The 24,255-nt window shown below is 38.6% G+C and overlaps 2 protein-coding genes across 2 annotated transcripts; one reads left to right on the top strand and one right to left on the bottom strand.

Annotated features, from left to right (window-relative positions):
• Nucleotides 1–1,263: 1,263 nt before the first annotated feature.
• LOC135476756 (uncharacterized) lies at nt 1,264–4,326 on the bottom strand. Its single transcript, XM_064756883.1, has 2 exons — nt 4,300–4,326; nt 1,264–3,461 (listed from the first exon to the last, which is right to left on the bottom strand). Exon 2 carries the CDS (start codon nt 3,406–3,408, stop codon nt 2,296–2,298), a length of 1,113 nt encoding a protein of 370 aa, XP_064612953.1. The 5' UTR covers nt 3,409–3,461; nt 4,300–4,326; the 3' UTR covers nt 1,264–2,295.
• A 768-nt stretch (nt 4,327–5,094) lies between these two features.
• LOC135476628 (A-kinase anchor protein 10, mitochondrial-like) lies at nt 5,095–24,255 on the top strand. Its single transcript, XM_064756718.1, has 15 exons — nt 5,095–5,256; nt 7,676–7,798; nt 9,448–9,540; nt 10,064–11,005; nt 13,845–13,943; nt 16,616–16,700; nt 17,268–17,391; nt 17,808–17,941; nt 18,654–18,798; nt 19,732–19,843; nt 20,534–20,723; nt 21,716–21,798; nt 22,126–22,163; nt 22,420–22,544; nt 23,557–24,255. Exons 1-14 carry the CDS (start codon nt 5,232–5,234, stop codon nt 22,537–22,539), a joined length of 2,313 nt encoding a protein of 770 aa, XP_064612788.1. The 5' UTR covers nt 5,095–5,231; the 3' UTR covers nt 22,540–22,544; nt 23,557–24,255.

Genomic DNA, 24,255 nt, shown 5'->3' with positions numbered 1-24,255 from the left:
ATAAATAATATTGTGGTACTTGACTGCGGAAGAAATGTCAACTTGAAATGTGCCGGTATTCTTGGTAGGCGTTACCCAAAGTTCCCAAAAATATTTCGCCTCATCGTCCGGGGACCTGTTTTCAAAGCTGTTCAAAGCACATTTGCCATGGTAATCAAATTTTGAGCCCAATGTGATTTAAACTTCACCCATGCAAGAATTCTGGAAGAAAAGGGCTGTTTCCTACTATAATGGCATAATGACGTGCAGATGAATGAGCTTTAAGCCAGTTCAGGGATTTGCCCGTTCACACGGTTCAGTTAAACCCGCTCCAGCACTGAAACTGGCTTAAAGCCACGTCGCCAGCTGGGGCAAATAAACCGGATTAAATGCCCCTACTTTGCGTTCACATGAGCCACGTCAAACTGGCTCAAAGCCACTTCCGCAAGTTAAACCAGCTTAGCTTTGCCCGTGTGAACGGCCTTTAATTAAGCTTCAAACAAAAATTTGATTCAATTCTCGAGATATCACATTGACAAGCTAAATTATTGCCAGCTACAAAGAGAAAACACGGACAAACAGATAAACTGACATACATGTACATGTAACCCAAAGTTCATAATTCCAAAGTTAAATTTTGCTGGTTGATCTGATTGATTGGAGTTGAACGCCGTGCTTAACGGTTTTTCACTTGTATTACGGCAGTCAGCTTTATTGGAAATTGGAGTAATCTTTGCCAGGTACCTGACCAACATCTTGACTGAAAGTCGCAGTCCAAACAGTCAGAACTGGGTTCAAACATGCGGCCTCGTTGTGCGACGCGAAACATGTCGCATGCTGCGGTTTCATCTGTGAAGTATTTGGTGTACCCACTTTGACGTCGCGCTATTGACGCTGAGGTGGAATGTCCAGCTTCACGTCCCACTTCGTACTACTGCAGGTATCCTATTAAACGTTGATATCAACAATTTCTGATATTTACCTGCCTGGTATATATCAGAAATTGCTGAAAATGCCCGGAGATATCTTGCGAACAAGGTCAGAGTGGACCACCAACGGCACGATTATGTTTTGGTTTGGAAGAGAAGCTGCTGTCAGTGCACATCCTGTGATAAATGTGCGAGAAGGTAGACAACTCGAACTCAAGCCGTCCTCCATAACTTGATCTAGAGTTACTTCCCCTGAAAGCAAGTCTTTATAATATCTGTGGCGAGATTTAGTTTATTCATCCCACTAGCCGACTAGGATAATACAAACTAGGATATGATAACATCAGCCTATGAATCTGATTATAAACATATAACATTTATTAATATACAGCACATTGGTCTTTGTAAATTACAAACTTGTTACAAAAACAAAAGATATGTTTCATATCACAATAGAATGTGGGCACGGTCCTAAATAAACAGTAACAGTCAATCATGAAAATAACCATTTATAAAGGTACATAAAAAATACACGTACTTCCTTGTTGTAAAATTAAACCCATACATAAGCGTAAATATATGTAAAGAAACCAAAACTAGCTATAAATATACGCTACATTAATAGTACATGTACTAGTACCTCTTAGCTACCAACGAAATTATTCTTTAACTGTAACAACAACTAAAAGGCAAATCTGTACATTCCAAAATCTGGCATACTCCTACATGTTTAACAGTGTAAAGATTAATAAAATATAATGCAGCAAGACATGCTTTTTATTAAAATACCATCCATGTATTTACCATTAAAATTGTCATAGAAATGTGAAAATGTTCCTTAGGAATTTGATAGATGTAGATCTAGGCCAACCATTTAACACACTCTGATACATGTAGTATAAAGAACATACTAAAACCACATTGTGTAACAAATGGACAGGTTAGCACATATGAACATTATATGACATGATATATATGGACAAGCTTCCACTAAACACACCATTTTCAATGGAAGCAATCATTCTCGGTAAGCATTATGCTTGAAACACAAACAGTGCGATGAGATGTGTCTTAACATCATATTACTTATCCATACTCAGCAATTTGTTGATTGAAACAAACTGTAGTATGTTGTGCAAGTCACTTTCTAATTTCCCTCTAGTTATTTCTGATATTTAGCACTTCTGATACTCTCAAAACATCAAAGTTAAAACAGCAAAACTGTTGTCTAACAGTAGTTCCTTGCTGCTATGACATATGCCTGTGGCAGCTTTCATTGTAAAAATATTCCCTAACTCTTCTCATATAAATTTTACATTTCTACTACATAGAAAGTATTCTTATCTCTCGATAAAAACCAAACAGGCAACTTCAGTCATGTATATTTTCAGTGAATAACTTGTACAAATGGCATACCGTACAGCTTATATCCCATAGCTTTGGCCGCTTGTGCAAACCCCTCAGTATCAATGTGGTTCCTGAACACGTATGGTGGGAAAATGACACCTTTTCTGTGGACATCTGCTCTGACCAATAGACAACAGCCACCGACACCATCCAACTCCACTACCGGGCCTTCTGATTGGATGTCATTCAGATATATCCGTTTTGATTGGCTGTAACCTTCAACAAGCAAATCTTTATCCCGCAAGAGCTTTTGCAATTGACGAGAGGAATTAGTTTCTCGCCAGGTGTTTTTGTCATAGACATCAAGTTGCTTAGGAGATTTGCGATACATGCAGCTGGGGACAACAATCTCTTTACCACTCCCTACAAGTTTATCTAACACTTCTGGAGGCATTTCTCTTACATCACTGTCAATCCATAAAACCCATCCTTCAGACTGTAAAGCTGCAAACAGGAGAGCATTTCGAACTTGTGCTATGTGGCTTCTACGTTGTAATTGGATGTGTTTCAAGTGGCGGTCCATGCCACCGATGTCAAAGTCGTCATTTTTCAAGCTCAGTCTATAAATGTCAATTCTACTGAAATTACTGGCTAAGGAAGCCGCATAGGTCTGAATCAGATTAAAAGTTGAATCATCATCTTGATTGACACCGATGGCGACTCGGATCCGACAGAGGGGATACTGGAAACTAAGCAGATTTCTGAAATACCTTTTCACAACTGAGCCCATCTGTCTTGCTGGAGTAAGTATGAGGACTTCTTCAAAGTCCTCAAAACCTTGACACTTTGTGCTGTTCAACTGTCTCTCCAGTGACACGTGCTGAATACGATCCCTCACTGCGGAAGGAGATGCAGCAGTGCAATTCAAAACTTTGGACTCCAGCTGTTTCAAAGCAGCAACCTTGTCATCTACTTCTTGGCCCTCTGCCAACAGCCTGTTCATCGCTTGGTATGAATAACGTTCCCATCGCTGCTGAGCCCTGTTTTCAAACATCTGGTCTAGTCCGTACAGCATCAGACAGCAAACAACCACAGAGAATGCCAACCAAAGGCACCAATTTTTGCGGAAGACTAGTCGATTCTGACAGGCCATATTTGAAAGTTACATGGCATGCATGGATACTTTACTGTATAATTTGCTGATTTCTGAAACAATTAAATGAAACAAATAATTTTAGCAAAATGACAGTGACAGGCATGTGTTGTTTTAGAACTCAACTATGAATACAGATTACTCAGCTGAGCGTCTAGCTGAACACCATTTGAGCTCTTTTTATCTTTCTATGTCTTCTTTGTGACAATCTTTGTGTGCAGGGTGTTCAAAAAGGGCCCCATAGCCACCTGCTTTAAATATTCTTACTATTTAAATCAATAGTAATTTTGACATAATTACTTTCAATTCAGCCATCTACTTTTGAAGTCTGACCACCTTCTCAAATTCTAAAAGAAAACCCTTGTGTTTTTCCACAGACCATAGTGCGGGTCTGTGTGTGAGTGAGTACAACGAAGAATTCTTAATACACCCTTCTGACGAGTAAGTTCACAGAACGAAAATGCCCAGCAAAATTTAAGTGCCACCAGCAAAAATGAGCTCATTAATTACATTTGCTGATGGCTTTGCTGTCTTTTGTTTTTGTCTCATTCTGTGCCGTACTTAAGAATACTTCACTTTAACGATAAAGGCCAGCATTATGGTGACAGGAAACTGGACAAAGCCCAGGGAAACCCACGACCATCCACAGGTTGCTGGCAGACCTTCCCAAGTACAGCCAGGGAGGAAGCCCTCGGCCACAGAAGCCCCGACAGGTTTGATCGATCAGCTTGCTGTCAAAGTGTCAGTCTGATTTTTTAAAAAGCATCTGGTAATTTGTACTTTAGAATAAGCTTTCAAAACAGCATTGTTATCCACCTTTGTGCGCTGAGCTGTTCTCTAGGGCTGTGATTACGTATACTATCACAGACCTGTCTTGTTCCATAAGCTTACCTTGAACACCTCTGCACTTCCTTTGTTGGCTTCAGTACACTAGTGCTGGGCATCAAATAACTTGTCCATCCGCAGTCACAGTTGTATCAGCTTCAGGTAGGTTTTCCAGGCAGGTTTTCCCATGAATTTATCCAGTTTCCACTGTAAGCTTCCTGCTTGTGTGGATTTACTTGAATGACGCATGGGAGTACCTACCTTGAATTGACAAATTATTTGATGCTCAACAGTAGTGTACTGAAACCATGCAGTAAGGAAAGTACAGAGGTGTTCAAGGTAAGCTTATGGTACAAGACTGGGGCTGAGATAGTTTACGTTATCACATCCCTACAGAGCTAACCTCAAAGTTAACTTTAAATGGTGCAAAACTCGAAATGCGTCAGCTTGACAAGCTGTAATAGCTTAAGAGATAACAAATCAGTTACTGATGAAATGAAAAAAATTTTGCTATGGAACTTATTGTGTCCAGAAACACGGAACTTCACAAAGAAATATGGTGAGCTAACATTAACTTCCTTTATGTAAAGGATACAGTACGATACGATGCTCATATTTCGTTAGGGTTACCAAAAAATCTTTGGACACTTTCAACGGAAGATAACTTATTTTCAGGAAAACTTCCCTAATTATAGCCCGCCAAAGGTCTAAGCCACTGACTTGCTTGTTGCCATGGCCATTTGTCCACATATATTAAAATGGTTATTGGAAATTTCCCCAACTTACGATTTTAGCAGACAGCATTTTTTGACAAGCTCGCGCGACTAAGTTTAAATCTCGCGAGACTTGGGAAAGATGGATTATAAGATGTCGGCATCCTCCGCTCTTCCGTTTCGTTTCCTCAAATTCTTTTTATAACTTCCATTTCCAATAGAATCAATGCATATTGATAGTGACATGAGGCAGGCGTATGCGGGTGCTCTTACCACTGAGTGGACATGCCATTTTTCAAGAGAAACAGTGGTAAATATTCAAATGTGACAATGCATTTGCATCACCGCGATTTCTACCTTTCGTTATTTGACGTGATTTTGCTGATGGTTCACCTTCAATGAATTGTACCGCGGAAGTTCATGATGACCGGCGAATTTTTCAGTATAATAGTACGGATAAAAATTCCGAAACTACTGTGGCCTCTTCCGTGTGCGAATAACTGTGGGTTTGAATGTAAACAACTTACCAGAGCTCACGCCCACTTCGTTGTTGTTGTTGCCATGATGGATTGTACATGTAAACTACACCGGCTTCTTTCTACCTCAAGTCCAATCTTGTCTCTCCAAGCACACTGTATGACTGTATATGTTATATAGTATGTGTGGAGAGACGAGATTGGACTAGAGGTAGAGATAAAAGCTACAGTGGTAAACTAGGGATTGTTGATTTAACAATGTACTACCATACCGAGCAGGTCAACTTCGTCCTCTCCACGGATCAAATTACCTGTGTTGGAAATAGAAAAACTGGAAGTGCAATGTAACAAGCACAGATGTGGTATAGTTTATGTCACTGACGAGATCAAACATATCTGTGCTTTTATGCGTCTTCCTTTTTGTATGTTCAGGTCAATATGTACAATAAATCCATGCATTTTTTACTGCTAGAGTCTCCTTCTCGGCGGTGATTGAAAGCCTTGTTTCTATTTGGCATAACCGCGCAATCTTCTGTAACGTCACATGACGTGCTCACAGGTCTTCACATGCAGGGAAGCCCAATTTTGCATGCGGAACTCACTGAGCAGTTGAGATGTTCGCAAATGAGTGAGAGTGTAAAGTATTGTGGACATTGATAACGGAGTCGCTTTATCTAGTATCTAAAAGCCATCACGTCACCTATGTTATTCAAAATTTTGTCTGAGTTATCTATAAAAACGTTCCCACGTGAGAGTTTATGTTCCGTGTTGTTGGGTTACCTGAACATTTGTGAGCTACTACATAAGCCACCTACCTGTTCATAGCCTGAGAGCTGATAATGTATCTCGCAGGAATGATGAAGTCATGTGACTGCGAGTACGGGCTCCTTAGTCCGTCGGAGTTCTGGCTGGTTTCAGTGTGGCTTTGTATTGCTTGGTATGCCAGAACATGGTCAGATCAGTTGAGCTTGACATGTGCGACTACAGCTCACCCATGGTTTTGATTTTGGTATTACAAAACATAAGGGGCCTCCGTAGCTCAGTTGGTTAGCGCACGAGCACAGTGTAATAACTCAGGAGTCTCTCACCAATGCGGACGCTGTGAGGTCAAGTCCAGCTCATGCTGGTTTCCTCTCCCACCATATGTGGGAAGGTCTGTCAGCAGTCTGAGGGTGGTTGTGGGTTTCCCCCGGGCTCTGCCCGGCTTCCACCCACCATAATGCAGTCCATCGTCGTATAAGTGAAATATTCTTGAGTACAGCGTAAAACACCAATCAAATAAATAAATAAATACAAAACATAAAATGAATAGATATCTGTTATAACAGTGATGCAAGACTGACTGGAACATAGAAAAATTCAGTTAGTATGTTATTAAGATGTGGCAAATATCATGTCTCTTGAGAAAATACTCTGAACCTGTAAGTTTATATTACACAGCACTCTTAAGTTGAGGCCTTTGATTGCTAGCTCATTCAGCTAAATAACCATTGAAGTTGCAGACTTGGGTCGAGCTGTGACAGTGATATTAAATCAGGAGATAATCACCAAAGTGCAGTGGTTTACTCTCGAAACAGAAATAATTTAATTTAATAATTTGATGAGGTGCCATATTTCCCACTCCGTTTGCATTGCACCCAATACGAATTTGTTCATGCCATTAAACGTAATACCCAAAATTTTAAACTGAAGCAAGTTCTCTAATTTTTTTGGGATCAGCATGATATGAAAGTTTTTCACCTTAATTTGTCTGTCAGCATTGTTAATATAGATGTACAGTTGTGATCACGTGCAGTGTTGATAGCCCAAGGTTTATTATAATATGAGGCTTTAGAGGATTCAGGTTATGACACTAGGCCAGTTATGAAAAGTCAATGTAAACACACAATTTTACATCAAATAGAATTAGATTTAATAAAATCAAGATTTTCTCTGTTTGTACAGTAGTTGAAGATGTTGTCACTGATCAAGACCGTGAAGCTATGGATAAGATACAGTGTGAAAAAAGCCGAAACAATCTGTCAACCGTCATATTTATAAATTATAAGGGGAACGCCTTTGCTACTTTAAAACCTGGGAACAAGTACATACATCTACAGATACATCTTGAGCTAAGCTTATCTACACAGCTGTAATATATTCACCTTAAGCTCATTGGTAGTGATCTTATACAAAGGCATGAAAAATTGAAATGGTAAAAAAAAATGCTGAAAACAGTGCATGAACCATAATACCATTGTCTTTCTTTTACAGACAAACAACCCAAAACCCCAACCACCCCCACTTCGCCAGTGCCATCCATCAGAGGGGGTTTGATCAAAAGGACACCGTCTAACAGGAGCCAGATTTCAGATGATTTACCAAATGGTGACATCGGTAGGTGACTTCATACCATGTATGACAGATAGCTTGGATGGCCTAATGGTTAGAACATCCACCTCATAAAACAGGAGACCTGGAATCAAATCCAGGTTGGGTTATGCCAAAAACAGATACGTGATACTTCAGTGGCAGCAGTGTTTTGGCAGCATAGACTTTCCCTGCCACAAACATGACAAGAAGACAGCACATTTACATATCAATACAGCTAATGTCAAAGGACTGAAATATTGTCAGGTACTACATAAAACCCCACAGCATACATCCACACATAGATACCATACTTGACCATTAAGATATCTTACTAAATACAGGTGTACTTGTACTTCCTCTGTTCTGCCTGGGCTCTGCCTGGTTTTCTTCCCTTATATAAACATGTATAATGTTGGTCCCCGTCGTATAAGTGAAATATTTTAGTGTGGTTTCAAACACCAGTGAAATAAATAAATTACATAATCACCACATTACTGCCTGGTGATATAAGACATAATGCAAGGACATGCGTGAAAAATTGTTCTCAACAAAAAAAAAAAAAAGAAATGGCACTTTCTTGTGTAAGGGGCTAGTGCTTGATGATAAACCCTGAAGACATAGTAGGCCTGCTCTGAATTACCTCCCTTGTTACACAGCAGCAAACACAATATAGTGCTAGATTAATTTTTGAGGCTCAAAATTACGAGAAGTCGGACCTTGTGTTATTAATGCATGCAGTATGTAGGTTATGTCATGACAATGGCAAATATTTTCTAAGCAAGAAGAAAGTAAAAAAACATTATATTAGCCTTTGATTGTCATAGAAATATCGGGGGATCTTAAAGGAAGTAAATGGTTTTCAGCTTAAGAGTTCACCTAAGCTGTTAATGGTATTTAACAAGAGCTAGATTTTAAAAAGGGCTAAAGAATGGATTTGAAAAATACTTTATCCTTGGCTTTCCAAATAAGTTTACAAAATATAAATCTGTCTTAAAGCTCCATTTTCAAATGTCTTATGCCACTTTAACTTCAAAATTTGTTATTAGCTATTCTCTGAGGTGCCACCTAACCACAGCCAACTCCAGAAAGTGCATCTTTTTATTGGGAATGTGAGCTTAAGGGAGGTAATTCAGTGCAGTCCTATTGGAGTAAACTTAGAGTTATTAATCATGTCTGTACAATATATGATTGTGATGATTTATTTATTTGATTGGTGTTTTACACCGTACTCTAGAATATTATCCCTCATCAGACAAAATACTCGGCTGTACATTGGACAACCACAGTCATGTGGGGTACAGACATATTCTTGATTTCTGCAGACGACGTCAAATTACTGACACCATATATTTGCGTATCCCATCACTGAGTACTCATATAGCTAATCATATTCGAGGATGTACTTTGTAACTACCTTACTAATTGATACTTATATTTGTTGTATTTTGAATATGCATGTAGGTTTTTCAGAGTTGATTGTAAAAATACAGTTTTTCTTAGGTGTACTTAATTTTTATAATTGTTTTGATTTCATAATAATCTTTAACATATAAAGTCAGTGTATATTTGAGATTGTTGGGGGGGTGGGGTGGGGGGTGGTCAGGGTTGTGTTAGGAGGGGTCAGGGTTGTGTTGGGACTGAATGTTAATGTGACACTTTCTCTGTACTCTCAGGGTTGCCAGTCTCCCTGCTGCAGGCTGCTTCATCCCGTTCTGCACCCAGACCCCCGGGTTCTCTACTGCTGACACTAGACGATGGCGACCTGGGTAAGACATTCTCACTTGAGACTATGCTAATCCATAAACTGAGCTGTGCTCTGAGCCACGTGAAGCTTCATAAACATTAGACCACACTGATTTGAATGGATGTTTTTACAACCTTCAGCTATAGCATTATAATTTATTTCTGCCGTTAAATTTTTTAACAGGATATTAAGCTTTATAAACCATTAGACAGGGTTAAAAGTGTGGACTCTTCAGCAAGAATCTTTGGATTTTTTTCAACATTATTTAGTATGTCATCTAGGCTACATGTATGTGTTATGTTTTACATTATTTTTGAACTGATAAGTATCAGCAGGGCCTGATCCAGGGCATTTTTTCCTGTTTAATACATGATCAGGCAGCCAGCACAATCAGTAGAATCCTGAAAACATGGTGAATTTTTGGTCTTATTTTTATTCCATTTTATTTTGTAATAAAAATCAAAATGAATGTTTTGTGATCTTATCTGCACTTGTATTAAAACGTGTTCACTATTTAACTGTTCAGTTACATACTCATGTTTTAGGAAAATCCCTGCAGCTGGACTCGCCTTTACGCACATCTTCAAGGCTGTCAAAAACATTCCAAGAGATTCTCCATGATAAAGATGCTCTCCCGTACTTTATCCAGTACATGGAATCCAAAGATGCTGATCATCTTATACGATTTTGGTTGGATGCAGAGAGTTTTCAGGCGGCCACATGGACGCGCATCCGTACACAGTCGATGCAGTCTCTTAGCAAGAGCTCTGTTGCACGGTCACCAGAAACAGATCATCACAAATATAGTGAAGATACCATTGTGAAGGAGAGCTCTAGTAAGGGAGAGAACTCTGCCGTTAGCCCTAGTGAAGGACATCAGTCTGCGTCCCCTACTTCTGTAACAGGCAAGACTGATGGTGCGACATTTAACAATCCAGGCACCACTGATGGTAGTGCCAACATGGCAGCCGGTGCTGATGTCAACAACTTAGTCATTAGTTCAAACATTAGTCATCCCAGTAGTGCTAGTACCTGTCATGCTGGTCCAAATAGTGATAGTGCCAATAGTACTACTTGTGCCAACAGTGCTTATACCAATGCAAGTCTCGGAGTGACCACTGAGCCAGTTGTCTCAGATAGACTTGAGGAGGGTGTCTCAGAAAGCAGTTCGTCATCATCAGCAGACGTCCAGTCACAAAGTTCACAAGATCGCACTCGTTCAAAACATTTCACCTCGCACGATAATGCAAAGTCTGAAACAGTTGAGACTGTTTGCAGTGGCAAAGTTACGGTCTCGGACAATGCTCCTGTGTCTATAATTTCCACATCTCAGTCCACCGATTCAGCGAAGTCTGACAGTGATTTTTCTAACCGTAAATCCATCAATCAGAGTGAAGTGGAGGAGAGGCTGAGTCAGCTGATGAATTCGGCGTCCAGTCAGACGATGAAGGCTAGAAGTGGATCTCAGGAGGAGAAATACAAGAAAAGTAAGCGTACAACATTCTGTTCACAATATAACCTAGCCATTCTTGATAAAATTCTGTGTTTATGGTGTTGGGTGTATTCTGATAAAATTCTCTGTTTATGGTGTTGGGTGTATTCTGATAAAATTCTCTGTTTATGGTGTTGGGTGTATTCTGATAAAATTCTCTGTTTATGGTGTTTGGGTGTATTCTGATAAAATTCTGTGTTTATGGTGTTGGGTGTATTCTGATAAAATTCTCTGTTTATGGTGTTGGGTGTATTCTGATAAAATTCTCTGTTTATGGTGTTGGGTGTATTCTGATAAAATTCTCTGTTTATGGTGTTGGGTGTATTCTGATAAAATTCTGTGTTTATGGTGTTGGGTGTATTCTGACCCGACCTTGTGAATGAGTATGGTGGGCTGATAGAGTATGACTGATGAATCAAAATAGGAATATTAAAAAATCAACAAAAAAAAATTCTATCTAAATCCCAATTAAAACATTAAGAGTTCAGTTGGTGAGTTAGTTTGGTTATACCCAACACATTTTTTTTCTTTTGACTAATGAAAGAGATAAAAGTATAAACACTAAACATGTTGAAAGAAAAACAAAGAAAGAAATTCTGTCAAAAACCCAATAAAACGTTCAGAGTATGTCCCGATTGTGGAGGGTCAGTCGTGTTTACCCTTAACAAACATATTTAAACGATGGCCCAGGCTAATCAATGTTAACTGCGTCTGTGCCATTATACAGTTCTATAAATGAACCCTTTCTGTAATAAAATTACATTTCAAACGTAACCCACTAAAAGCTGAAATACGAAGTAAGGTTCATGATATGAATTACTGAAAACCATGCGTGAAAATACTGTTTTGTTTTTTTTTTTTTGTTTTTTTTAAGTGTTGGAAGGCATTCAAATATTTGAATGCTATGGTGGGCTTTATGAGCCATACTGACAGTATATAGAAACTCTGACATCATATCACCTTTTTTTTTTTGGCCTGATGTTCACCAGAAGGGAGGAATTTTTGGGAGGATTGTTTCAGTAAGCTTTTACTCATGGGTAAAAAGAGTTATTCCAACATTCTGTGAAGTTGGAAAAATTTCCTGTGATGTCAGTGTTTCTTATCTCTGATAGTATGGTCTGTATAGCCCACCACAGAGTTTGTGTGTGTGAATGCCTTTAACTCTCTTCACACAAATCTAAAAAGATAAATGGAAATATATTTATGCATACATGTAGTTTTACATGGTCTATTTAGTGATGCCTACTTCAGTTTTCAGAGGTCTTTACCTTTAAATTGCCATCACAATTAGTAGTTTATTGCAAGTAAAATTGCCTGAAAGAAACCCAAAAACCTGCAGTCGTAACTGCTGTGGCAAGTGAATTTACGTCAGCATTTTAAATGCCTTGGCAAATTTTCAAAACTTACAAGAGGGCTGTCGGTTCTTTTTGATTGACATACATTTTTACATGCAGACCTTGTCCAGTATCATTATCAAAACTGATCTCATCCATTCTGTGTATTTACCCTAAATGACCTAACATTTCGTCCATGACTAAGTTGCTCATTTTTCCAGATTCTGGGAGTTCTACTGATTTGAGAAAGGTGTTTTGAGAGGTGTTTGGAAGGCAGGATGAAATCCTACTGGGAAAATGTAAATTTTAGGTCATTTAAGGTAGTTCTAAAACTTCACCTGTTTCACGCTAGATTCACTGTAATCACGAGATTGGTTGTATCTTGTGTGTATTGTTTGATATCGGTTACAGCAGTGTAAAATTATTTTCACTGTGAAACATATAGATCTACATTTACACGTTACCAGGCACATCTAGTGGTTGACCAGCCCGAAAATTCTTCGCTCTGGAAGGGTTTTGTAGATGAGGATGCCATAGACTTGAATATGTTCATGTTGGGGAAATCGGTTTACAAAAAAAAAAAAATGAAAACTTTCAAGCCTAAGTGTACAGTCCATTTAGCATGGTTGTGTATTTAATGTAAAGCTCATCACATAGAATTCAAGGATCGTTTTTGATTCGCTGACCTGAATTTGAGCCCAGGCCATCAAACACATCATAATTTCAGACATATGAATGATTGATTGTTGTATTGTCTCCATTTCCATGTTCTTTTACAATATCATACATGGAATCGATACATTTCACACTTCAAAGCAAACTGAATCCAGTGACCTCAATTTTTGTCGAGGGCAGTGTCAAGCATTTTGACTCCCAGAATTTAAAGTTTGATATTAAAGTCATCATACTGCATTGTTGTTTGATATTAAAGTCATCATGCTGCATTGTTGGTTGATATTAAAGTCATCATGCTGCATTGTTGGTGGTCATGACATGCTGAGAGCTCGACACAGTCTCACGTTAAACAAGTACATATAGCACTTTGATGAACTTTTGATGGACACTAGTGGCCAATTCCATAAAGCCATTTTTGACTAATGTCAGAATTTAAACGTGATCTTAAAGCTTTTTTTTTCGTCCTTATAAATTTAAAGTTTGTCCACCACATCAGTGTTACCTTAAGACAAAAGACTTGTCAGCAAAAGACTTGTTTGCCTCTTTATCTACCTTATATAGCATACTATGTATGGCTACTCACAGGAAGGACCAATCAGAACTGGTCTTACATGTGCTCACAGGAAGGACCAATCAGAACTGGTCTTACATGTGCTTTACATTTTCAAACTGATGAACCCATTTGAGACAGCTCGAGGATAGTCTTCCTTGCTGCTTGGGACTCAGTGGTTTGTGCTTTCTTGGTAATGTGCATGAAGGTAGACAAGTATATGTATAACAAGTGCACTGAGCCTGTATTTATATGTTTTATACCCTATTTTTCAGGTATAGAACGTGACGCTGTCAACATTTATTCCAAGTACATATCATTGGATGCGACAAAACCCATCGGCATCAGTGAAGAGCTTAGGAATGCTACCATAAGTAAGTCTGTGACCTAGTTGTCTCCCTTGGATGGGATTTTTTTCTTGGAGCAGAACCAGGGTATCCTGTGTAAGAGCTTTTAATATGTACATGTACGTGTATGAGGCCTGTGTGGCCTAGTGTGCTAGAGCAGCTCGGTGACCCAACAGGAGTTTCTCACCAATGCCATTGTTTTGAGTTCAATTCCAGCTCATGCTGGCTTCCTCTACAGTCGTATGTGGGAAGGTCTTGCAGCAACCTGCAGTTAGTAGTGGGGTTTTAGCCTTGTTTCTGCCCACCATAATGCTAGGCACGGTCATATAAGTGACATATTCTTGACAGCATGAGACTCCATTAAGTAAGTAAATACACGTGATTCATTATGAAGGACTCAGAGTGTAAAAGATGTTACGTGATGGGCAGTTTCATTTGTCAACAGTTGCTTTTATCAGATCTATAAATCCTTCTCCCGAAAACGTTTTAATATACATCAGTATGTTAACCCATCAGTGAAATTAAGTACTTACTTAATCCTCAGAGTTGTCAGAAATGATCTAAAAAAAAAGGTCTAAAACCATCTTTAAAGGTATGTTTGTTTCATATAAACCTACCTACTTGTACATGTTTATACCTACCTACCCACCAAAATACTTGTGGTACGTGTATGTATCAAATGAACCTTACTTCAGAAATATTTTCTTTTCTAGAGCAATTTGCGTTTTAATACTAGTGGGGTTTTTTTTGGTTTTTTTGGAAAAGGTTAAAAAACACACTCAGTCCAGACTTAAGACAGGCTATCATCAGGCACATGAATACTGTTAAACACTGATCCACTTATCCTCATATCTCATTGTGTCTCTGGCTCAGTTGGTTAGCGCGCAGCGCTAGCGCAGCATAATGATACAGGAGTCTCTCACCAATGCGGTTGTGGTGAGTTCAAGTCCAACTCATGCTGGCTTCCTCTCCGGCCATATGTGGGAAGGTCTTCCAGCAACCTGCAGATGGTCGTGGGTTTCCGCCAGGCTCTGCCCGGTTTCCTCCCACCATAATGCTGGCTGCCGTCGTATAAGTGAAATATTCATGAGTATGGTGTAGAACACCAATCAAATAAATGAATCAATGTGTCTACCTGCTCATATAGCTATGACCTAAATCTGTCAGGTGTGACAAATTTTACCTGCCACAATAGACCACTTTTCAAAATGTGGAAAGAAAATTTGCTTGTTAGATATTAAAAAAACTTGAAGAACAAGGCAGCACCTGGCTTAAACATATTTCGGTTGAAAACGGGATTCTTAAGCTTTCTAAAAAGTATCATACATTGTTATTTTAATGAGATTTCACCAAATAACATGTAGAACAAAATGTCATTGCCGCACAAATGGCTGGTGTGAATCAAGGCAGAGGACTTGATAATTTTATCCAATCAAACACATTGATGTCAGATTGTGTGACCTAAGCTGTGACACGGCCTTTGCACATTCACTCCATGAAGTGACATGATAACACAGAACTACCGCATCAGGCATCGTTTTGAGATGGTTTATAACAAATTTGTTCTGCACAGCCAATAGACCATTTCCCCCTGTTGTTGGACAGGTCTGTATCATTTGCTGACCACAGCAGAGGTAAAATTAGTTGATTTACAAGCCATGTATTATTGAACAACGGTATCACACATTATGTCAGCCAGTAGCATACTGTCTAGGCCCAAACCGCATTCATCTCTCCCAGAAGACCTTAGGCCTACTTGGACACACTGTTCAGATTATACAAATACATTTTTTATCGTTCATTTTACCATTAATCAGCAGTTTCTAAATAACAAATATCAGAGTCCATGAAAAATTTATTAGGGATGCGGAAGGTTGATGGGAATGAGAAGATGACATCTCACCGGACAATGCTTAAAATTAATTAAATGTGATGGTATAATTTTTTTTCTCTAAGATTATGAGAATTGAAGTATTTAAACTTTGCTTCTTTGTCTTTGTTGCATACAAGGGATGATTTTTTTCTGTTTTTCTTTTATAAAGTACAGTAAAATTATTGATATGCCGTTTTCAAGCCGAGGTGCTTTCTCTGACGTCCGTGATAACTAGGTCAGCACTTAGCACTTATCTTAGAAGCCACCACCACAAAACTGAAGCATAAAAGTCAGTGATAGTCGAATGCCTTGATCAGCCTCAGTGGTGCTTAGATTTATTTCCATTTCTTTCAGAATTGAGCGTGAATTTAGTTGTACGACAGTCCTATTGTGATTTTGTAAATGTTTGATACGGGTCAAAATCACCAGCACAAACAACACAGAGGCTACAGCTTGCACCAGGAATACCCCGGCCATGCATCTGCAGGCTACTGAAACTATAAATGATATAGCAGGCTTACTGTATCAACAGTTCAAGCAGTGGAAGAAACGTTCTCCAGTGTGTCCAATTTCCGAGAAAGCTATTTATCACTAGGACCTTCATCGCCGAAGTCCGCAACTTTTATCTGCCATGGGCTACGGCCTTGACTATAATATGGAAAATAACTACAATGTTAGAGTGTTAGAGTAAATGTGACGTCACCTTTGCTGTTGATAATGGAGACACGCTGGTGATGTGTCAAGATTAAGTTTCACTAAACTTTTACTGGGTTGAAAAAAAATTAACAGATTTTAACCTGTTAAATTAACTTTGACTGTTTTGCAGGTAAAATGTGTGGTGAGGATGGGCAGGTAGACCCCAGGTGTTTTGCGGAGTGTCAGGATTTTGTCGTAGCGATTATGGAAGCTGAGTAAGTGGCAACATTGAGAAAGCTGGTAATGTATGTGTAAATAGATTGATTACTGTACAGATTAATGTCTTATAGAAAAGTTGGTCAGCTTGCCAAAGGTCGTGGATTTACTATCAGGCACTCTAGTGTTTCTTCTACAGTACTGTTAAACCAACTGTTGTTGTACAAGCGAAAATTTTTTGAGAAGGGTGTCACACATTTTTTTGATTGACTCTTCCACATTATAGGACCACTCAAGAGTTTTGGGGTAAAGTTTGATTAATTACTTTTGGTTATGGTTGTGGGTTTCCCCCGGGGCTTTGCCCGGTTCCTCCCACCATAATGCTGGCCGCCATTGTATAAGTGAAACATCCTTGAGTACAGCGTAAAACACCAATCAAATAATAAATATCAGAAAGACTAAAGTTGGTTTATAGTGCTTATACTATGTATAGTGCGTTGGTGGACCCAAACAGTAAATGTATTTACAATGAAATTAACATGCAGGAATTTTGTCCATAAATTTATACTTTATGGTGTTCTAACAATCAGTCAGTCAACATGTGTTTTGTTTTTCTCTCCTCCCAGGCACTACCCTGATTTCATTAGAAGTGTGTTCCACTGTAAGCATCAGATAGATGTGTTAACCAGTGGCAGGGTTTACTTGGCTGATTGTCTCTACAACGAGGCAGCCATGTTTTATTTTATGGAGGTAAGTCAGACTCCTATAAAGAATTCTTAAAAACAAAGGGTTGCCATGTTTTATTCCATGGAGGTAAGTTCAACTCCTATACAGAATTCAGCTACTAATTTTATCATGGAGTGGTTCATGGATATAGAATATAGAAAACTAATTAAAAATGATTTTAATCATCTTCTAAATTATGTTTTTGGCTGGCTTTGAGTTCCCAGTATTGCAGAAATAATGATATTCTGCCTATAGTTTGATCTAATCCCAAACACTGCCGCATTAAACGATAGGCAGGTAGCTCTGCTGTGTGGTGAAGTGGTGACATTTTGGGCTGGGACGTTAAATAGAAACTGTGTTTTACATGTAGGTGAATTGCCAGAACTCCTTTGTTTATAATTAACCAAAATACAATATCCAATCTCGTGTTTTATGTTTAGTTCATAGAGCAAGAAGGAGCTTCTAATTTGCTGCAGTTTGTGATGGCTGCGGACAACTTCCAGCAGCACCTGCAGGCTATGAGCGGATACGATGGCGTGCAGGCACAGTCCGATGCCATGGTGCTCTACGACAAGTGAGTCTGTGCCAGAGCTGACATGTTTTCTCCTCTTTTTTTTTCAAACAAACGCAGGTTGTCTTAGTTTCTTGACCTTTTAGCTCACCTGTGCATAGTGCAGACATAGCTTATGTCGTGCCTCGAGCATCGGTATCTAACAGTGAAAGCAATGTTAAAGTAAAAGTTAGGCGTGGTGTCTTGAAAGGTACTGCATGTATTGAGCTCAGGTTTTGCACACATGTAGAGCACAATAACATGAGGGGGATGTTCCCTCTGTTGATTCGCTGTGTGCATATTAAATACCGTGAATTACAAAATTTCCGACTTCAGTACTTTATGTATTGGGCTGAAGTTTTGCATTCTCATCCAGGAGAGCTTGAGAAGCCTTGCTACCAAATCTAAGTTTGCAAATATATGAATGCCTTGTATTTTTTTTTTAATTTTAAGAATACTGTGTACTAGCTTTTTCTTTATATATATGTATGTTTTGTCAGTGCAAGTTGACCACCTCCACCCTTAAACCTGACATCACATGTCACAGGAAGGGAACTATTTTTGAGAATTGCATTAAACGCCAGTCAGTTAAATGTTAAATAAAGTTAATAAATAAATTTTTGAGTGAGGTCACTCTCATTTATGTACAACTTTTAACAAGATGATTGTCTCATCTTTAACATTATAACAAAGGTAAATGATTGTGTTTGAGGTCAGGATTGTTGTCCTGTTACAGGTACTTCTCACTCCAAGCAACAACACCATTGGGGTTTTCTGACAAGATTCGGTTCGAGGTAGAGTCCAACATCTGCCGAGAAGAAGGTCCTCTTCCTGACTGCTTTGCTATCCCCAGAAACATAGTTCTTAAGTCCATAGAAAAGGTACAGCTACATCATTAGTTGTTTGGACATTTATTTCTCAGTCTTTTGATATCCAAACCCCAAGGAAAGCTATTACATATTGGCGTAATACCTAGGTTACTTCCCTTTTTAAAGAATTTGATTGCTTGTGTCTGTCTTTTATTTCAGTATTACAGCATGTGGGATTGTTTAAAATATTGTCGTTTATTTTGTAAGTTTCCCAAAGCACAGAAGCAAAAAGGTAGATCAATAACTGTGGTTGCTTAAATTCCATCACACTGATACTTGCAAATGCTAACAGCATAGCATACTAGTAGTGGAAGGGATGCCTGATGTCAGCGCAGGTAAATCCTTTACAAGGGAGGTAACCTATGTAATACAAAAATACTGAATAGCATCACTGTCTCAAGACTTGCTTTTTACCTTGCTCTCCATCTGTTTCGTAACAGTGGTATAAATACAGCCCATGTGTCACACTAAAAATAATTTATAAATAAAACCAGATAAACCGAAAAAAAAAAAATGCATGCAAGTATAATATATTGCATGTTTACAGACCACAGTTATGTATTTCTGCTTGGAAATAGTTATACCCCAAAAGCGATTAAAATTGAATTTATCAATTGATGTGTGAGAATGTTAGCTACATTTAGCTGCTAAGTCTGGGGTAGACCACATCATTTTTAATTCTTGTTTTTTGGGAAGAGCAAATCTTTTTTTCAGTGACAAGGGTTTACATAAGTAAAAGAGTTAAAATCAAAAGTCATCAAATTTCTGGGAAATGTGGGCTATCTGAGCTAGGTGAGCAAATTTTCCTATGTTGAAAACATATTAAAATGATTGGAAACACTTGTAAAACAAGGCAATTATAAAAACATTAAAATCCGACAAAATAAAGTGGTATGGATGCTGCCATGTCTGTAGTTTTGCATGTTACTTCTTGTTATTTTTCAGAATTATTTCCCTCAGTTTTTGCAGAGTGAGTTGTACTATAAATATTTATCTGAGCTGGTCAACACGATACAAATGGCACAAGACTTCCCACAGAGGTCTCGGAAACGAACAGGTGAGTTTTACATCCAACCTTTGTAAGCGTAGTGTGTAGTTCCAAGCTCTTTGTAATTAAGCAACAATGTTAGTTTTGACTTTGTGGCTAAACTGTTGAGATACTTCTCTGTTTGGTGACAGGACTAGTTGTGTTGTTTGTAATAGTGTAACGGAGGGCATGTAACAGGTGGAATGGTGTCATAATGTCCTTGAGGGAGATGTTGTGTGTGGTGTGATTTCACATGATGATTTAATGAGGCAGCATCTTGCAATGACAACAAGCCCATCAGACATTGTATTGTATCCTCAAAAGCACTCAGACAAAGGACAGTATGCAGATACTTGGATCTGCGGCCAATTTCCATAAAGACAGTTTTGAATCAAGGCATTTTTTTGGATATTCACTATGAACGCTTGTTTTTAGATCCTTGTATTTTTGTATATAGTTGTAAACATTATCACATGTTGTATTTCACCTAGTTTTTCCTGTAGAAATGTACTTTCTGAAGCCTGTAAAAGTTGTTTTTCTGATAAGAAATTAATCGATCCTCACATAAAACTCTTTAAGTGGCCCTATAAGGTGGATGAATCAATCAGAATCAAAGTAAAGGTGTCACTCAGAAGCTAAGCTGCCAGCGAAATACTGTGAGTGGAAAATCACGTTGTGGATTTAGCTCCTGAGTTGTGCTTTGTGACTTTTCTGCTGTAGAGAGTGACGGGTCATCAGAACACAGTGGGGGGAGTCAGAGCGTTGGCAGTGAGTCTATCAGTATGAAGAACACACTACTGGCCTCTGACACACGGCACTGGAAGAAAGTCCTCCACAAGTTTGAAGATGATTTACTGATTGACCCGGTTCTGCTGAACCCAGACTCGCTCTGGAAACGCTCCACTTCTGGGTGAGAAATACTTATATCTAAGGATATATGAAAACGCTTGAGTGTATGATGTGGCCTGAGATATAAAAGTACAGAAAAACTACTCAGCTGTCTTCTTGGTGCATAAAAATGACTTTAAACTACTGATTTCCAAAGGCACCAGCAGTTAGTCAGCAAATTAATTAGCCTGCTGTAGTGACATCAACAGTAGTAGCCGTGAAAACACGTTCATTGATGATGTCATCTCCGAATATTTCCAACCTCTGATGGAAATATGCATGTAAAAAGAGAAGTTATTAAGAACTACAGTGCGAAATGTACCTCAAACATTTTTTTTTTTTTCTCGTTTTTTTGTTATATCTTTATTCATTTTCTTTAAAGCCATACTCTTCGTTTTGGAATACCTTTTCATAATGATGGCCACCGTCGTAGAAGTGAAATAGCTTCAGTACAACGTACAAGGCCTTTCAGATAAATGAATAAATATGGTACCTTTTCATGCATCCTGTAAGAGTGTATATAATGTCAGCATATTATCACGAATACCTCCTAACTTTGCCCTTGGATACAGTTTGCCATGTCTTTTTACATTTTACTGTCCCATTTGACTGGAGGGCCAAGATCATTTGTTGATTTCATTTTTTCTATTTGATAGATCACCAAGAGCAGTGTAGAAACACCTTATATATATCTGAGTGATTGAAAAACAAGTGCAATTGGTGATTTTAATATTAATTAGTATTCTGAATAAGTGAAGATAGATGATGGCACTGCATATGTTTTAAGGGCCTCCCTGATTTGGAAAATCCAGGCTCAATCCTGGGTTGTGTCAAATGGGGTGTCTGGTGTCTTTAACATGTGGTTCAAGTGAGGCAGCACTCTATTGAAACACATGTATATCACAAGTGGGACTGGCCTGCTTCAAAGAGAACACATGATTGACAGACTATTGACACTGCAACTTAGCCTTTAACCCCGAACACACTGTAATCGTGGTCTGTTCATGTTTTCAGTGGGATGACCCTGGGCAAAGTGGATAAGTTAGGGCAGTTTGTCTCCGAGTTTGAACCAGAGCCAGATCACGAGAAAAAGAAATGTAAGGGAAAGGTTTCAACTCTAAACTGCTACAACCTTACACATTGCATTGATACTTTGTATGTGTTAAATGCTGATAGGATAGAGTTGTGCACAGGGGAGGTAATTGGTTGTAAATGCATTGTGTTGAGATTAACTGTACTTTCAATGTTTATCTGCCCTCAAAAATAACACAGTCTGGATTCAAACAAATCAGTGAATTTTCAACTTGCTGTATACTACAGATCAGTAAAGTGTGGAACAGATGAGTTCTGGTCATCAAATTACTTTATAATAAAAGCTCATGATTTTTTTAATTTTCACAGTCATAATGATGTCTTTATTTCAGCATCAGGGTTTTTCAAGAAAAGGCGAGAAAAGGACAAGGTATGCTTTCTGCTCATATCTCTTTTGATTGTAAGGTTTTTTAAGGTGTTTTGATAAACAATGAAGTTTTTGTTTACAGCAATGAGCATTAACATTTGAAATTGCAAAAATTGCATGAATTTTGATGCAAACATTTTCACCAAGGTACCTTTCATTCATGAATTGCATTTTCAATTCATATAAATTTAAAATTCCCTTTTTAAATGCCAAACAGTACCATACACTGATGCGAGTTGTTACTGTTGGGTCAAAACAGGAGCAGGAAGAGATGGCGTTGCGCATTGCGCAGACAATCATCAGTGGCGTGACGTCAGTCACACAAGGAGACGGAGCTCCTGGGGTCAGTGCAATGAAGGAAGGTCAGCAAGGGTCTTGATGAAGGTACGTCATCAAAAAGCGTCCAGGCCAGCGACAAAGTTAAAGCTGTTTGCTGTGGAGTATACTTTGTTCAAACCCTGAACTTGCACGCAGTTTAATCAGTGCTTTTGTGCAATTTAAATTTAATGAGAATAGCGTCTCCACAGTGCTTTGTCATGTAGGCCACACTAATTTATTTGTTGTTTTAAGTGCAGAATAAATCTTTCTCCAGTGTCAGAGGAGGGTATACAAGTAGAAGTTGAAAATCATCACATTTGTGGAGAGTGGGAACTATCCTATCATTTTTTCTTGTTGAAGACACGTTGATATGATCAGAATGCTTAGAGGCAAAAAAAATCATAAAAACATGGAGTTTGAACAGAATTAATAGTTGATGCCCCGATAGCACAGTTGGTAGAGTGTCCGCTTTGGGAGCGGTAGATCCAAGGTCAATCTTGGGTCGAGTCACACCTAAGACCTTAAAAGAGGAAGTTGTAACTTCCTCGCTTGGCGTTCAGTGTGCATGTAATAGTGGTTGACCTGTATCAGTATAATGGGTTGGGTGTGACGGCTTACTTGCCTTTGGTAAGGCGTCTCAGTGAAGCAGCACTAGATAAAAGAGCGGTGGAAACCCGTTCTGCAACAAGGAAGCACATTACATGCACTCTAAGGATTCCTTCATCGTCCTATGACTGAAAAATTGTTAAGTACGATGTTAGACCCCAAGCACTGACTCACTCAATCACTCACTCACTCAACGGTATTACTACTGAGGGCTGCACTTGTTCACTGTGACTGTCAGGCCCATGAACAATTAGGTCACTGGCTCGAATTCAAGCGTGGCTGTTTTTGCCTGTGGCATTGTCTGAATGTTTGTCCCGAACCTGGGGAAGGTGGATGGTTTACTCAGGGCACTCGTTTTTGCCTCCATCCTTAATGTGGTCATATAAGTGAAAAGTTTTTGAGTGATATATTACAACTCAGATCAGATAAGGAACAGAAAGTAAATACAATGACTTGTGCTCTTTCTCAGCAGGTTTGGCTGTGGGCCAGCTGTTCAACAACGCAAGATTTCGTCCTGTTTCAGTCTGAAGTCAAATCCTACATCAGACAGTCTGTGTTAGACTAAAAACCACCCTGTAAAGAAAATCTAAAAATGTCAATTCTAGCCGTGTAATAATATTATTGAGAACTGTTAGTAGTCTGTGATATATTGATTCCTATACATGTACAGATCATGTGTATTCAAACATATTTACATTATAAAACATGTTGTACTTCTACCAGTGAGTTGTTAGTACTGCTGCTGGTTACAACTGTGAAAGGATAGTATAGGCAATGGAGCTGCCAATGGTGCAAGCCATTACCTAAGGAAATAATTATTTGATAATTAATGTGTGCAAATAATTGACATCTAAACATGATTCTGTTTTACATTAAATGTGTGTTTTTTTTCCACTGCACATATGTAAGTGATTTTGCGATATACATATATCATAAAGATAAAGCCCAAGATTGTACCACATACAGAAGGCGACACTCAAATGATCATGATATACTTAAACGTTTGTAAATCTTGTGTGATGGTCTTTTCACATTGTGTTGAATTAGACATCTGTGTAAATGTCAGTATGGTACATTGTATATTGAAATGAACATAGCACGTATGTGTATGATTTGATCACACTGTTATCCATCTGCACTGTGTAAAAGAAAACTGAGACCATGTGGAAGT

Source organism: Liolophura sinensis, chromosome 10, assembly GCF_032854445.1.
Source record: "Liolophura sinensis isolate JHLJ2023 chromosome 10, CUHK_Ljap_v2, whole genome shotgun sequence".
NCBI classification, from domain to species: domain Eukaryota; kingdom Metazoa; phylum Mollusca; class Polyplacophora; order Chitonida; family Chitonidae; genus Liolophura; species Liolophura sinensis.
Note: the sequence above shows the minus strand (reverse complement) of the source record. Positions and strands in the feature narration are given on the sequence as shown.

Coding starts and splice junctions, on each gene's coding strand:
- LOC135476756 (XM_064756883.1), bottom strand. CDS start 3,408: ATGGCCTGTCAGAATCGACTAGTCTTCCGCAAAAATTGGTGCCTTTGG.
- LOC135476628 (XM_064756718.1), top strand. CDS start 5,232: ATGCCATTTTTCAAGAGAAACAGTG. Junction 7,799..9,447: donor TTTACCAAATGGTGACATCG/GTAGGTGACTTC, acceptor CTGTACTCTCAG/GGTTGCCAGTCTCCCTGCTG. Junction 20,724..21,715: donor TGGAAACGCTCCACTTCTGG/GTGAGAAATACT, acceptor TCATGTTTTCAG/TGGGATGACCCTGGGCAAAG.